This window comes from Rhinoraja longicauda, chromosome 4 (assembly GCF_053455715.1).
Source record: "Rhinoraja longicauda isolate Sanriku21f chromosome 4, sRhiLon1.1, whole genome shotgun sequence".
Lineage (NCBI taxonomy): Eukaryota > Metazoa > Chordata > Chondrichthyes > Rajiformes > Arhynchobatidae > Rhinoraja > Rhinoraja longicauda.
In genome coordinates, this window is record NC_135956.1 from 57627961 (window position 1) to 57645465 (window position 17505).

Consider the following 17505-nt stretch of genomic DNA (forward strand, 5'->3'; position numbering starts at 1 on the left):
CACTCTCAATCAGTACCCCGTTCCTGCCTTCTCCCCATACCCCCTAACTCCGCTATCCTCAAGAGCTCTATCCAGCTCTCTCTTGAAAGCATCCAACGAACTGGCCTCCACTGCCTTCTGAGGCAGAGAATTCCACACCTTCACCACCCTCTGACTGAAAAAGTTCTTCCTCATCTCCGTTCTAAATGGCCTACCCCTTATTCTTAAACTGTGGCCCCTTGTTCTGGACTCCCCCAACATTGGGAACATGTTATCTGCCTCTAATGTGTCCAATCCCCTAATTATCTTATATGTTTCAATAAGATCCCCCCTCATCCTTCTAAATTCCAGTGTATACAAGCCCAATCGCTCCAGCCTTTCAACATACGACAGTCCCGCCATTCCGGGAATTAACCTAGTGAACCTACGCTGCACGCCCTCCATAGCAAGAATATCCTTCCTCAAATTTGGAGACCAAAACTGCACACAGTACTCCAGGTGCGGTCACACCAGGGCCCGGTACAACTGTAGAAGGACCTCTTTGCTCCTATACTCAACTCCTCTTGTTACGAAGGCCAACATTCCATTGGCTTTCTTCACTGCCTGCTGTACCTGCATGCTTCCTTTCATTGACTGATGCACTAGGACACCCAGATCTCATTGAACTCCCCCTCCTCCTAACTTGACACCATTCAGATAATAATCTGCCTTTCTATTCTTGCTTCCAAAGTGAATAACCTCACACTTATCTACATTAAACTGCATCTGCCATGTATCCGCCCACTCACACAACCTGTCCAAGTCACCCTGCAGCCTTATTGCATCTTCCTCACAATTCACACTACCCCCCAACTTAGTATCATCTGCAAATTTGCTAATGGTACTTTTAATCCCTTCGTCTAAGTCATTAATGTATATCGTAAATAGCTGGGGTCCCAGCACCGAACCTTGCGGTACCCCACTGGTCACTGCCTGCCATTCCGAAAGGGACCCATTTATCCCCACTCTTTGCTTTCTGTCTGTCAACCAATTTTCTATCCATGTCAGTACCCTACCCCCAATACCATGTGCCCTAATTTTGCCCACTAATCTCCTATGTGGGACCTTGTCGAAGGCTTTCTGAAAGTCGAGGTACACCACATCCACTGACTCTCCCTTGTCAATTTTCCTAGTTACATCCTCAAAAAATTCCAGTAGATTAGTCAAGCATGATTTCCCCTTCGTAAATCCATGCTGACTCGGAATGATCCCGTTACTGCTATCCAAATGCTCAGCAATTTCGTCTTTTATAATTGACTCCAGCATCTTCCCCACCACTGATGTCAGACTAACTGGTCTATAATTACCTGTTTTCTCTCTCCCTCCTTTCTTAAAAAGTGGGATAACATTTGCTATCCTCCAATCCACAGGAACTGATCCTGAATCTATAGAACATTGAAAAATGATCTCCAATGCTTCCACTATTTCTAGAGCCACCTCCTTAAGTACTCTGGGATGCAGACCATCAGGCCCTGGGGATTTATCAGCCTTCAGTCCCATCAGTCTACCCAAAACCATTTCCTGCCTAATGTGGATTTCCTTCAGTTCCTCCATCACCCTAGGTTCTCCGGCCCCTAGAACATTTGGGAGATTGTGTGTATCTTCCTCAGTGAAGACAGATCCAAAGTAACGGTTTAACTCGTCTGCCATTTCTTTGTTCCCCATAATAAATTCCCCTGCTTCTGTCTTCAAGGGACCCACATTTGCCTTGACTATTTTTTTCCTCTTCACGTACCTAAAAAAACTTTTGCTATCCTCCTTTATATTATTGGCTAGTTTACCCTCGTACCTCATCTTTTCTCCCCGTATTGCCTTTTTAGTTAACTTTTGTTGCTCTTTAAAAGAGTCCCAATCCTCTGTCTTCCCACTCTTCTTTGCTATGTTATACTTCCTCTCCTTAATTTTTATGCTGTCCCTGACTTCCCTCGTCAGCCACAGGTGTCTCTTACTCCCCTTAGAGTCTTTCCACCTCTTTGGAATAAATTGATCCTGCAACCTCTGCATTATTCCCAGGAATACCTGCCATTGCTGTTCTACCGTCTTCCCTGCTAGGGCCTCCTTCCAATCAATTTTGGCCAGCTCCTGCCTCATGCCTCTGTAATCCCCTTTGCTATACTGTAATACCGACACTTCCGATTTTCCCTTCTGCCTTTCCATTTGCAGAGTAAAACTTATCATGTTGTGATCACTGCCTCCTAATGGCTCTTTTACCTCTAGTCCCCTTATCAGATCAGGATCATTACACAACACTAAATCCAGAATTGCCTTCTCCCTGGTAGGCTCCAGTACAAGCTGTTCTAAGAATCCATCTCGAAGGCACTCTACAAACTCTCTTTCCTGGGGTCCATTTCCAACCTGATTTTCCCAGTCTACCTGCATGTTGAAATCTCCCATAACCACCGTAGCATTACATTTTTGACACGCCAATTTTATCTCCTGATTCAACTTGCACCCTATGTCGAGGCTACTGTTTGGGGGCCTATAGATAACTCTCACCAACTTCTACAGATGCACCATAGAAAGAATTTTTCAGGATGGTTTGGGAATTGCTCCATCTAAGTGCTAGAAATTGCAGCAAATTGTTTTAAGCAGCCCAGACCATCACACAAACCCACCTCCCTTCTATTGAAGATAGACACAAAATGTTGGAGTAACTCAGCGGGGCAGGCAGCATCTCTGGAGAGAAGGGATGGGTGACGTTTCAGAAGGGTCTCGACCGAAAGGTCACCCATTCCTTCTCTCCAGATATGCTGCCTGTCCCGCTGAGTTACTCCAGCATTTTGTGTCTATCTTCGATTTAAACCAGCATCTGTAATTCCTTCCTATTCCCTTCTATTGACTCCTTTTATACCTCACACTGCCTCGGCATGGCCAGCAGCGGAATCAAGGATGAGTTGCACCCTGGCCACGCCCTCTGCTTCCCTCTCTCATCAGGAAAAAGGTATAGAAGTGTGAAACGCACGCCACCAGATTCAGGGACAGTTTCCAGCTGTTATCAGGCAACTGAATCATCCTACCACAACCAGAGAGCAGTGCTGAACTACTATCTATCTCTTTGGTAACCCTCTGACTATCCTGGCTTGGACTTTACCCTGCACTGAATGTTATTCCCTTATCATGTATCTTTACACTATAAATGGATCAATTATAATCATGTATTGTCTTTCTGCTGACTGGTTAGCACATCAAAGCTTTTCACTGCACCTCGGTACACTTAACAATAAACTAAACTGAACTGAGAGGATGCTTAACTCGAAGCATTTTAGGCATTTCCTGTAATGCTGGAATTCAGATACAAAACACTGTTTAGGTTATTTATCATCACGTGCAGTGAGGTACAGTGAAAAGATTTGGTTTGTGTACTGTCAAATCAGATAATACTATATGCAAATACAATCAGGCCAAACTCAACTACAATGGATAGAGTGAAGGAAAAGATAGAGTGCAGAATAAAGTTCTCAAATTCAAGCACCACAATTCCAGGGACAATGTCTAATGTCCTCAATAAGGTGGAGGAGATTCAGACTATACCCTAGCTTCTGGAAGGACTGATCAGAAATCTGATAAGGGGAGAAAAAGCTGTGTTCCGAGTCTGGTGGTGCCCAATGGGAGCAGTGAGAAGGAATGACTGGAGTAGAAAATGTCCTCCATTATGTTGCCTGTTTTCCCGAGACAATGTGAAGGCAACAGAGTCAATGGTGGGGAGTCCTGCCTGCATGATGGACAGGAAACATGAAATGAAAGAATGCTGGAAATACACACCAGGGTAAGAAACATGTGTAAAGTTAGAGGCTATTTATTCACAAAATGCTGGAGTAACTCAGCAGGTCAGGCAGCATCTCGGGAGAGAAGGAATGGGTGACGTTTCGGGTCGAGACCCTTCTTCAGTTAGAGGCTGATGAGCAAACCAGCTAGTTCTGACAAACTGGAAAGCCTGGTTTTGCAATGTTGTTGATTTTATTGTACGATACGATAGAACGTTATTTATCCCAGGAGGGAAACTGATCTACCAACAGTCATAAAACACAAGATACATGAAATTAAAGTGACGAGTGGAAAGGATTGGGGATGTGCAAAGATTTGGAGAGGAGGGGAGTCAGTCTACCCCACGACAGAAGGGGGAGGAGTTGTACAGTTGTTGATAGCCACAGGGAAGAAAGATTTCCTGTGGTGTTCTGTACTGCATCTGGGTGGAACCAGTCTGTTGCTGAAGGTACTCCTCAGGTTTGTAATGACCAGATGATTGTAAAATGTTTTGATGGAAGATGACATGCTAGTCATCAAGCTTAGTTTGAGCCTCACCAAAATAGTGCAAGATAACAAAGACAGGTCAGGGTGGAAGTGGAAATGAAGAATTAGATTAAATTAAACTGGAGGACCAGGGCCACCCTTGCGGAACATAATGTTTTTTGTGAAGTGGTCAGATTTTGTTTAGAAGAGTAAATATTAATGACTATTAGAAAAATATAGAATTATAAAAGGACTGGACAAGCTAGATGCAGGAAAAATGTTCCCAATGTTGGGGGAGTCCAGAACCAGGGGCCACAGTCTAAGAATAAAGGTGATGCCATTTAAAACAGAGATGACAAAAAACTTTTTCACTCAGAGAGTTGTGAATTTGTGGAATTCTCTGTCACAGAAGGCAGTGGAGGCCAAATTCACTGGATGAATTTAAAAGAGTTAGATAGAGATCTTGGGGCTATTGGAATCAAGGGGTATAGGGAGAAGGCAGGCACAGGTTACTGCTTGTGGATGATCAGCCATGATCACAATGAATGGAGGTGCTGGCTCGAAGGGCCGAATGGCAGCCTCCTGCACCTATTTTCTATGTTTCTATATGCTGGCCAGTTAAGTATTTTTTCTTATATCTCCAGATACTGCAGATTTGTGCCCTTTGTTGCATGTTTACATCCCTTTTAACTCATTACATTGTTAAATTTAGAGTTAACTAAAATGAAAAAGGCAAAGAATTATGTTTGAAGTTATTTGGATCTAATTTTTTTTTTAATGGAGTCACTGTTTAAAAGTGCCTTATTTATATTTTAAGATCAAGTCATCGTTCAGCAAAAGGATCAACTTCAATATCACTTTGCTTAATTTGATTAAATTTATGTCATGGCTTGACTTTTTCCCCCCCAAAGCAACCAGAAGTAGTATAATGAAGTGACTTTGATATACCAAGTGTGACCATATGAGGGAGCTAAATTACACACTGCCACAGCCTAAGCTCCCTAAAGTATCTTAAAATAGTGCCATCTTTTGCAGGAAACTTGTTTTTTTTACAGTAGTCAGCTTTCAATTCATTCCTGCAATTTCCTTCAAATATTTAATTTTTACCACTAGATTAACAAGGATGTTAAAAAATAAATGAAACTACAATCTGAACAATTTTAGAAATCAAACATGAAAGTGAAGAAACCTCTAACAATAAAAGCTGCTCATTTATAGAATAATTGAAAAGGCTTTGAGGGGAAAGGGTCAGAAAGGTGTTGATTTTAGGTCTTTCTAACTACCAACTACTATAATGTCATTTATATCAAAGAAAATTCATTTTAAAAATCCACATTATTATTAATGAGAAACGTACCTGTGGCAAAGCATCCTCTGAAGCAGAAAAGAAGTAGGTATACACAATCATTTCTGATGCCACTTCAAAGAACTTCTCCTGATGGGAGCAAAATTGTAAGAATGCCAAATGGTTAAAAATACTGTTCTCCATACCTCCCCTCCATTAACCAAAAAAAAATTCCAAGCAATACAAAAATACAAATGTTTTCCAGATATATTCATCATTTATTGACTAATTCTATACATCTATGACTTGGAGACATGGAATTTCCAGCATTTCTTAGTGCAAATGCTGCCATGTTTCCTGTGTGTACACAAAAGTTTGAGTACAGAGCAAGATCTGTTATGCCTATTGATGTCAAGTGGCAAATGCGCACTTGCTGAGATTTCCAGCAAAAAAGTTACTCTTGGAAATGGGTGACACCACGCGGATGATCAAATGCAATAAATCCAAGGAACAGGCCTACACTCAAAGTCTGTTCATCAAATTATTTACCATTTCATTCAAAATTGCAATGCAATATTAAAACAGCAGAGGGACTGTTGAACATTGTGCTTCATTGAGCCATACAAGTTTATAGCACAGAGGCAGGTTGGCCCAGACTATTGGTATTAGCTCTGATAGAATAACTGAAAATACAAAAGAAAATATACTCCAGGATTAATCATGTAAACTTGGATGATGCACCCTGCCTTAAACAACCAATCTGTATACATTTATGATTACTTTACATTTGTACTCCATTCGCCCAATTTCAAATCTCGATCTTTTCCATACAACAATTTTCAATGTTGGTGGCAGATTGAGTCCATCCATATTAGTCAGCACTGGGGTTTGGGTTCATTTATTCCAATCCAAGCAAATCCAAATTATCCAAACTCATCCTTAATAGTTCACCAAATTTTTATATGTTCAGTCACATTTTCTTATCATACTTTACGTTTTTTTAGGATATCTCAAATGATCAATCAAATAACTGAAAATCCGTCCATAACACACTCGTTAATCATCGAATTGACCACTTTTTCAAAGTCCCCAAATTTGTGAATAATTTTAGCTTTTATCAAATAATCTGGCTGCCCAAATTAACTTGCCTTGTTCCAAGACTTTAAATAATTTAATACTATGTTTTCTAAATACTAAGAGCATGTTTGAAGTTGACTGCAGATTTACTGATTAAGTTATTCAGTTTGCCACTTCCAAACAAAACTTAGTACAATATTGGCTGCTCTGGAAACTAGTATAATAATTGGCATGTTTGCAAGAAAGCAGCAAGAGCTTTATGTTCTCTCAAGCAGCTTAATATCTATGCGATAAGTGCCATTCACTTTTAACATTCGTGATCACACATGCTGGAAATCTTTATAATTTCTCTGGATTGGCCAATGTAAATAGGATGGATTGAGAAAAAAAAGTTTCTTTATATTTATATTCTTCAAATTTTCCAAAATTATGGAGGTGATTAAGAAAACGTGATGAAAGCAATTTTACATTTAAAATAAACACTAATTTTCACACCTTCAGAGGAGATTCACCACCAATGTAAACAAAGAAAACCGGATGCCTCTGTTGCCAATGATCAAAGAGCTGTTGAGTGGGAAGTGATCTCACTAGCGGTCTATTAAAACAAAATATATCAATGTCACAATAGTCAAAACTCATATTTATTATTGGTTCTACATGTCAACACCTCACTTGATTAAAATTTTGCTTGGGTTCACAATAAATAAAGCTGTGCAACCTCTTCTGATGCAGACATTATTCTGTTGGTTCACAGTTCCTTACCTATTTTATAACTTTCAAACACGAGCTCGGCTTCTCTATAGGGCAGACGTGAACATTTAATACACTATCTTCGAAACTAAACCCCATTAGTAAGGCACGCTTGGAATGTTGGTGCTATTAGACTGGCACATTTTTTGGACTATTGGATATTATTCCAACATTATATTACACAGAAGTATAATAATTTTTGCAGTCAACCTACTAAGCTTCCAAGGAGCATGGGAACCTTGATCTTAACGTGCAAGGAGAGCGAGAACCAGCACTGTGAATCACGTGCTTAAACATTTTAGCTTTTAGCACTTGGTTGAACCATCTTACACATTAAAGTTTATAAAAGATGAGTGCAGCATTGGAATGGTTTCAGATATTTAAAATATCAAAGATATCTGAAAACATGGTAGCTGGCAAAATTAAGACAATCTAATCTTTTCATCATCTATTTGCCGGTTCAGTGAGAGAATCAGTGCAAGAAACTTACTCCTTTCCTACATCTCCCGACAGTTGACAACAGAATATTATCCAAAGCATAAAACAAATCCTTTGGTATTTATTTATGGATATAAAGGCAAGGAGTAGGCACTTACAAAGCACATAAACATTGCAGATCAAAGATTATTGTTTATATTAGACAAACTAGCATTAGCTGCTAACATTTTGGAGACTAGTCCAATAAATGTTATAAGGCAATTTTGCACCATCTGTTTTTCGACTGTTCCCATCTCCATTAACTTTTTTGGCATTTCTCTAATCTCATTTTTCATTGGCAGAGATTGAAGTGAAGCAGAAAAAGAAGGTTGAAATGCTAAGGCGAAAGTTCTACATAAACATCACCTCTAATCCTTCGTTAATCAAAGAATAAATAATGATGAGGACCTTGAGTGCCATTTCTCCACAACGCATGATGCCCAATGATAGACACAAAATGCTGGAGTAACTCAGTCGGACAGACAGCATCTTTGGAGAGAAGGAATGGGTGACGTTTCGGGTCGAGACCCTTCTTCAGGCTGATACCTTTGTTCAACCACTTCTTTCCTTTGAAAACTTTAGTCGCATTTTTTCCACATCTATCACTATTCACTCCTTTCAATCCCAAGGACTATTCGGCCAGAGGTCTCCTCATTGTGAATTTACAGAGAACACAAGTGTAAACGACCCCATTAAAAAAAAAAAACATAATCAATTTCGAGCTAAACTCCTGAACCTTGGCATTTATTTCTGATTAATTTTTAATCTAGTTTCTCAACTCCATGCTTCTCCACCCCTCATACTCTCTGCAACTTATTATGCATTCATTTTTTTCGAATTTCCAGTTCAGTTAAAATTGCACCTCAAGGAGGTCATCTATCCATCTATAATATATATATCTATATCTATCTATATATATATCTATCTATCTATATATCTATCTATATATATATAAAATTAAAATATATTACTAAAACTCTCTGTACGTGTGTTTGTGCGCACCATAACTTTGGTGCTTCGCACAGCCAAAACGGTACACCGTAGTGCCACAATTTTTGCACCACGTTACTCGCCATTATCCTGGGCATATTATGTAATAACATTCCAATTGAACCTACATTTTTAAAGCTAGACATTTTAAAGTTTAAAAATTCACTTTCTAACCCATTTCCTGAAACTCATCAGTGTCTGATGTCACAATGTTCCACGTTCGACTTCATTTGCTCCTCACTCGCTAAAACAAGATGGCCACCGGCAGCGCCGCTGCCCGCCTGGCCTCAGTCGTTCCCTCTCCCCTCGCCTCTCCCCTTGCAGCTCCCCCCTCCCCCCCGGCCCCAGTCCGACAGAGACTCTCACGTTGACAGTCAACGTTGAACGCACGGGCACTGGTAAGCGCCTTTCGCAGCCAATGGCCGAGGGGGTGGAGGGGAGGGGGAGGAGAGAGTGCAGGTGGGGGGAGGGGGTCGGGGCGAGTGGGGTGGGAGGGAAGGGGGACAGTGGGGGGGCAGGAGAGAGTGGGGGTGGGGAGGAGGGGAGAGTGGGGGTGGGGGGGAATAGGGGTGAGGAGGGGGGAATGGGGGTGGAGGCAGGACTGGGTGACTGGGGTGGGGGCAGGGGAGGGGCAAGTTGGGGTGGGCTAGGGGGGGATGGAGTGGGTCAGTGGGGGCATAAGGGGGATTGAGTGCAGGGGGGGGGAATTGAGGGTGCTACACCAATACAGGGGAGACTTCGTGTCCAGGGCTCACCCTCAGTCACACCCTCTCCCCTTCCCTGCCCCCCCCCCCCCCTCTACGAGGAATGGACCCAACGGGTCCACTTGGTCTAGTAAAGTATTAAAAATGAAGTCATATATCCATGCCCAAGTTACAATACCCCATTTTAACTCAATCTCTTAATTTATGACTCAAGTTTAAAAACATGAAACTGATGGTAGTTCGAGGACAAAACTTTACTAAATGAGCCACTAAAATATAGAAAGCTTAAACATTGCGTCTCATTACATGGAATGAATGGTAACAAATTACAGAATAATGTACAAAGTAAATGATTGAGCCTTTTTGACAATGCAAGCATGCCAAAGCACTTTGTCAACTAAAAAATTCTGCACAATCAAGTAATTTTGGAAACAATGGAATTACAAGTCTTCAAACAACCAAATAGTTCATATACATTTTTTAATCAAAGAATGAATAATGGCCCAAAAAGGTAAAATTCTCCTTCTCTTCAAATTAATGTCATATGATCTTTTGTATCCACCTGAGGGTAAACAGGGCACCTGTTGAATATTTCAAACAAATGAGACTTTTGACAGTGTAGCACTACTCAGTCACTGGAGTACATCTTAGATTTTTCAACTCATGCCTTAGAGGAACTTGAACCCTCAACCTTTTGATTTGAGGCCTGAGTGTTTAGTTCAGTTTGGAGATATAGTTTGGAAAGAGGGTCAACAGGCCACTGAATCCATGCCGACGATTGATCACCCGCACACTAGTTCCATGTTGTCCCACTTTTGCATTGTATGCACTGAAGCAATTTACAGAAGTCAATTAACCTACAAACCTGTACGTCTTTGGAATGTGGGAGGAAACCTGGAAGAAACCCATGCAGTCACAGGGAGAACATGCAAACTCCACAAAGAGCAACAGCGGTCAGAATTGAGCTCAGGTCGCTGGCACCGTGAAGCAGCAGCTCTACTTCTGCACCACTGTGCTTTTAGCCTAGCCAAAACTGTCATTTTACTGTTAACCCAAGATTTCAAAAGGAAGATAATTTTACTCACCCCGACACCCTGTTAGAAAATTCAATTATATCCTCTTTGGTACGAGGTCCTCTGTAATTATATGCAAGATCTCCCTTTAATCTATGAATAAAAAAAACACAACTTGATCCAATGCAAATATGAGAGTTTATCAAGCATCACCCCACTGCTACAGGCGAGTGTACAGTAGTGGGCTCACTCTGAAGGACAAAGAAACTAAATGGGTGCAAAAGCCCATCGTTATCAATAACATGAAATTCACCATCTTCAGATCCAGACTGCTATTAGGAAATGATAAAATAGATTTTTTTTTCATTCTACACAAATGCCATTGGTGCAGGATGCTTGGGGTTATATCGACTGATCCTCGACTTCATCCTTGTATTGCTCAAAATTACTTAAATTGCTCAGTAGTTTAGACTTTAAAGAGAGATACAGTGACCCTCATACACTAGCACTATCCTACACACGAGGGTTAATTTACAACTTTTACCAAAACCTATTAACCTACAAAATTATTTCTTTAGTGTGGGAGTAAACCAGAGCACCTAGAGAAAACCCATGAGGTCACAGGGGAAAAGGTAGAAACTCTGTACAGACAGCACCCAGTCAGGATCAACCCCCAACAGGTCTCTGGTGCTGCAAGGCAGCAACTCTACCGCCGCACCATTGTGCTGTCCTCAATTATGAATGTTCCATATAATGCATGTCTTTTCTATAAATTATTCCAAAACTAGCATTTTGCAACCGAACAGAAATTTTCTAGTCACTGATGCATTATTAGAAAAATGAATTTAAATGCATTACTTTTAATGCATCAGAAATAATTCTGCCCCAAACCCAATCTGTCCACCATTATATTTTACATGAGTGCTCCACCAGCACCTGCAATACTATACAAAAATGAATATATTTTGAAATATACACAAAATATACTCCTAGAAAGGAATTTGATATAATTATCAAAGGTGGTATATTGGCCTAATTTCTGGCAATCTGATCTAAGGAGCAGTTAAGTGCCAATCACCCTGGTGGGTCTAGAGTTATATCTAGATCAGGGAAGAGTAACAGATTTCTTTTTCTACAGAATGATAGCGTTTTTACGTGGTAGTAAGTTTTGGTCAGCATTGTTCTCCAATGGAATTTGTCCCCCTCTCTCACCTTGGTTTTTTGATTAGTTTAGTAGATATAGCGTGGAAATAGGCCCTTTGGCCCATTGAGTCTGCACCGACCAGCATTCACCCGTACACTCGATCTATCCTACACATTAGGGACAATTTACAGACTTCAATTAATCTACAAACTTGTAATTCTTTAGAATGGAGGAACCCGGAGAAAACCCATATGGACACAGGAAGAATGTACAAATTCTGTGCAGATAGCACCCAGAGGCAGGATCAAACTTAGGTCTCTGGCACTGTAAGGCAACAACTCAACCGCTGCACCACCCCTTAGTTGACAAAACTGTTTTCATTTTGCATGTACAGAGGCCAGCATAGTCTCCATGAATGCTGGTCATGAGCACCTTTAACTTTGGCACGATTCAAAAAAGGAACCCAAAAATTAGAGCTAATCTCATAACATAATTTGGTAATGGAGTGGTTTAGGAAGGTAGAGCATGGTTTGTTCGTAAAATGTTAGATGCATTGTCCTATAAGATTTAATTGTGTCTCATATTCTCACACTATTTTATAAAGTAATAAAGCAATAAAGTTATAGATCCAAGTTTGCCCAATAATGGCATTGCAAGTTATAAAATGACAGGACCTGTGAACCAGAAAAACAAAATTTAGGTGTCTAGATCAGCGGTCTCCAAACTATGGCCCGCGGGCCACATCCGACCCGCCACCAGATTTTATCTGGCCCGCAGCAAGTTCTTAGACAGCGGGGACTGGAGGCAGAAGCTGCCGTCGAAGGTTTGCCGGAGAGCATATCGCCACTGACCCAGAGCCGGGACAAGGCGAGAGATCGCAGCGCCCCCTTGCAAACAACAAGCCCAAGGAAACTTCCCTCCTCACCGCCACCGCCGCTCACCCCGGGATGAGAGAGAGTCGGGGTAGAGGGAGGAGCGGGTGAGAGCGGGAGCGCTGGGAGGATGTCAGCGGGTGCTGCTCACTCCCTCTCTCCCCCTCAGCGCCAACGAAATCTGCGCCGCTGCTCCACTCCCTTCCCCGATCCCGTCTCCCTCGAATGCTGCGAAATACAAACAAACACAAGTGAAACTTCCCTCCTCGCTGCCGCCGCTCAACCCGGGGATGCGGGGCTTCTGAACAACAACTACACTTGTGTTTGTTCTTATTTTGCTGCGTTAGAGGGAGACGGGGCTGGGAAGAGAGTGGACCAGATCTCGCTGGTTCTGGGGGTGTAGAGAGAGAGAGAGCGAGAGAGAGGGAGGGAGCAGCACCCGCAAATGGCGGCGCTCCTTCACCGGACCCTCTAACACCCTCCCTCTCCCCACGCTCGCGCTCTCACCCGCTGCTCCCTCTACCCCGACTCTCTCCCCCCCCTCTGACCCCTACCCGCCCCCACTCTCTCTCCTCCCCCAGTGGTGGTCACTGTATTTTTTCTGTTTTATAAATAATTGTATACCTGCGGTATATATATATTCCAATATTTCAAGCTCTTTTAAAAAATTGAATATAATTTATTTGTTGCCATATAAACCTAATGTAAACTAACCTAATCTAACCTAACCTAGTTTATTTAATCTTTCCTAATCTAATCAAACGTAACCTAGTCTAAACTTTGAGTTCGTTAAATTTGTAAAACTCACTCTTCTTTATTTTTTCCTATGGCCCGCAAAAATGTGCCAAATATGTAATGTGGCCCTCATGCTGAAAAGTTTGGAGGCCCCTGGTCTAGATAAATAAATTAATGCAAAGTAGCACACCTATACAAAAATAATTAAAAAAGGCAAATTAATGCCAGGCTTGTTGAAAAGTCCGGGAGCAGAGCAAGGACGCCCGTTGGCTGAGAAGAAAAGTAAGTGTTAATTACAGTGGAAAAGGCAGTTTAAAAAGAGCGCCAAGAGGACGCTAGTAGTCAGTTTGAAAAGTCCGGGAGCAGAGCAAGGACGCCCGTTGGCTGAGAAGAAAAGTAAGTGTTAATTACAGTGGAAAAGGCAGTTTAAAAAGAGCGCCAAGTGGACGCTAGTAGTCAGTTTGAAAAGTCCGGGAGCAGAGCAAGGACGCCCGTTGGCTGAGAAGAAAAGTAAGTGTTAATTACAGTGGAAAAGGCAGTTTAAAAAGAGCGCCAAGAGGACGCTAGTAGTCAGTTTGAAAAGTCCGGGAGCAGAGCAAGGACGCCCGTTGGCTGAGAAGAAAAGTAAGTGTTAATTTAAGTGAGAAGTCAGGTAAATTGGACAATCAGGCAATTTAATTGGTGATATAAGCAAGACTTGCAAAAGGATGCAGCCCTGTTCGGGTGCAGCCAGTGAGAAAAGTGCCCAGTGAGAAAAGTGCCCAGTGAGAAAAGTGCCCAGTGAGAAAAGTGCCCAGTGAGAAAAGTGCCCAGTGAGAAAAGTGCCCAGTGAGAAAAGTGCCCAGTGAGAAAAGTGCCCAGTGAGAAAAGTGCCCAGTGAGAAAAGTGCCCAGTGAGAAAAGTGCCCAGTGAGAAAAGTGCCCAGTGAGAAAAGTGCCCAGTGAGAAAAGTGCCCAGTGAGAAAAGTGCCCAGTGAGAAAAGAGCGAGTCTTTGGCTGCGAGTCTTCGGCGAGGAGGCTGAGGTGAGGAGGATACAATTGTTTTAAGCCAGAACTGGTTATAGACACAAGGTAATGGCGGAAAAGTTGGTGCAGTGTGTTTCCTGCAGGATGTGGGAAGACAGGGACGTCGCTGGAGCTTCTGGGAGCTACACCTGCAAGAACTGTGTCCAGGTGCAGCTCCTGAAGGGACGTGTGGTGGAGTTGGAGAGGCAGTTGGATGACCTCAGGGCCATCCGGGAATGCGAGAGTTTCCTCGACAGGACCTATTGTGAGGCTGTCACGCCAAGGGTCCAGGTCGAGCGAAGGTGGAAGACTGTTTCAGGGGGGAGTGGACGAGGACTACAGGAGACCCCAGTGGCTGTGCCTATTGCAAATAGGTATACCCTCTTGGGAACTGTCGGGGAAGAAGACGTTTCCAGTCCGAGTGGCGGACCTGTTGACAAGGATACTCGACAGGGGAGACCGAAGTCAGGAAGAGCCGTAGTGGTCGGTGATTCCATCGTCCGAGGGACGGACAGAAGATTCTGTGGCAGCAGGAGGGACTTGAGGATGGTCTGTTGCCTCCCTGGTGCCAGGGTTCAACACATCACGGACCGGCTTCAGAAAATCCTAGTGAGGGAAGGCGATCAACCTGAAGTCGTTGTGCACGTGGGCACGAATGACGTCGGGCGGAAGAGGAAGGAGGTGCTACAGCGGGAGTTTAGAGAGTAGGGAAAAACACTGAGAAGTAGGACGTCGAAGGTGGTTATCTCTGGACTGCTACCGGTACCTCGTGCTGGTGAGGCCAGGAACAGAGAGATAGAGGGTATGAATTTATGGCTGAGGGGCTGTGCAGAGAGCAGGGATTTAGATACAGAAGTTAAAGTGTTGTACTTAAATGCGCGTAGTATAAAAAATAAAGTGGATGAGCTTGAGGCTCAGTTAGTCATGGGCAAGTATGATGTTGTAGGGATCACTGAGACATGGCTACAAGAGGACCAGGGCTGGGAACTGAATATTCAGGGGTACACAACGTATAGAAAAGACAGACAGGTGGGCAGAGGGGGTGGGGTTGCTCTGATGGTAAGGAATGATATTCATTCCCTTGCAAGGGGTGACATAGAATCAGGAGATGTTGAATCAGTATGGATAGAAATGAGAAATCGTAAGGGTAAAAAGACCCTAATGGGGTTATCTATAGGCCCCCAAACAGTAGCCTCGACATAGGGTGCAAGTTGAATCAGGAGATAAAATTGGCGTGTCAAAAATGTAATGCTACGGTGGTTATGGGAGATTTCAACATGCAGGTAGACTGGGAAAATCAGGTTGGAAATGGACCCCAGGAAAGAGAGTTTGTAGAGTGCCTTCGAGATGGATTCTTAGAACAGCTTGTACTGGAGCCTACCAGGGAGAAGGCAATTCTGGATTTAGTGTTGTGTAATGATCCTGATCTGATAAGGGGACTAGAGGTAAAAGAGCCATTAGGAGGCAGTGATCACAACATGATAAGTTTTACTCTGCAAATGGAAAGGCAGAAGGGAAAATCGGAAGTGTCAGTATTACAGTATAGCAAAGGGGATTACAGAGGCATGAGGCAGGAGCTGGCCAAAATTGACTGGAAGGAGGCCCTAGCAGGGAAGACGGTAGAACAGCAATGGCAGGTATTCCTGGGAATAATGCAGAGGTTGCAGGATCAATTTATTCCAAAGAGGCGGAAAGACTCTAAGGGGAGTAAGAGACACCTGTGGCTGACAAGGGAAGTCAGGGACAGCATAAAAATTAAGGAGAGGAAGTATAACATAGCAAAGAAGAGTGGGAAGACAGAGGATTGGGACTCTTTTAAAGAGCAACAAAAGTTAACTAAAAAGGCAATACGGGGAGAAAAGATGAGGTACGAGGGTAAACTAGCCAATAATATAAAGGAGGATAGCAAAAGTTTTTTTAGGTACGTGAAGAGGAAAAAAATAGTCAAGGCAAATGTGGGTCCCTTGAAGACAGAAGCAGGGGAATTTATTATGGGGAACAAAGAAATGGCAGACGAGTTAAACAGTTACTTTGGATCTGTCTTCACTGAGGAAGATACACACAATCTCCCAAATGTTCTAGGAGGCCGGAGAACCTAGGGTGATGGAGGAACTGAAGGAAATCCACATTAGGCAGAAAATGGTTTTGGGTAGACTGATGGGACTGAAGGCTGATAAATCCCCAGGGCCTGATGGTCTGCATCCCAGGGTACTTAAGGAGGTGGCTCTAGAAATAGTGGAAGCATTGGAGATCATTTTTCAATGTTCTATAGATTCAGGATCAGTTCCTGTGGATTGGAGGATAGCAAATGTTATCCCACTTTTTAAGAAAGGAGGGAGAGAGAAAACGGGTAATTATAGACCAGTTAGTCTGACATCAGTGGTGGGGAAGATGCTGGAGTAAATTATAAAAGACGAAATTGCGGAGCATTTGGATAGCAGTAACAGGATCATTCCGAGTCAGCATGGATTTACGAAGGGGAAATCATGCTTGACAAATCTACTGGAATTTTTTGAGGATGTAACTAGGAAAATTGACAGGGGAGAGTCAGTGGATGTGGTGTACCTCTACTTTCAGAAAGCCTTCGACAAGGTCCCACATAGGAGATTAGTGGGCAAAATTAGGGCACATGGTATTGGGGGTAGGGTACTGACATGGATAGAAAATTGGTTGACAGACAGAAAGCAAAGAGTGGGGATAAATGGGTCCCTTTCGGAATGGCAGGCAGTGACCAGTGGGGTACCGCAAGGTTCGGTGCTGGGACCCCAGCTATTTACGATATACATTAATGACTTAGACGAAGGGATTAAAAGTACCATTAGCAAATTTGCAGATGATACTAAGCTGGGGGGTAGTGTGAATTGTGAGGAAGATGCAATAAGGCTGCAGGGTGACTTGGACAGGTTGTGTGAGTGGGCGGATACATGGCAGATGCAGTTTAATGTAGATAAGTGTGAGGTTATTCACTTTGGAAGTAAGAATAGAAAGGCAGATTATTATCTGAATGGTGTCAAGTTAGGAGGAGGGGGAGTTCAACGAGATCTGGGTGTCCTAGTGCATCAGTCAATGAAAGGAAGCATGCAGGTACAGCAGGCAGTGAAGAAAGCCAATGGAATGTTGGCCTTCATAACAAGAGGAGTTGAGTATAGGAGCAAAGAGGTCCTTCTACAGTTGTACCGGGCCCTGGTGAGACCGCACCTGGAGTA

The 17505-nt window shown here is 42.9% G+C and overlaps 1 protein-coding gene across 4 annotated transcripts in view; it reads right to left on the reverse strand.

The window, feature by feature from the left end:
• Positions 1-17505, reverse strand: part of tmx3b (thioredoxin related transmembrane protein 3b) — a 91550-nt gene that overhangs the window by 47828 nt on the left and 26217 nt on the right. For all 4 annotated transcript variants that reach the window (XM_078397802.1, XM_078397801.1, XM_078397804.1 and 1 more), the window contains 3 exons: positions 10617-10697; positions 7106-7205; positions 5606-5683 (listed from right to left, as the gene is read on the reverse strand). In XM_078397802.1, coding sequence (XP_078253928.1) covers positions 5606-5683; positions 7106-7205; positions 10617-10697 — 259 coding nt within the window. The remainder of the gene's footprint in view (positions 1-5605; positions 5684-7105; positions 7206-10616; positions 10698-17505) is intronic.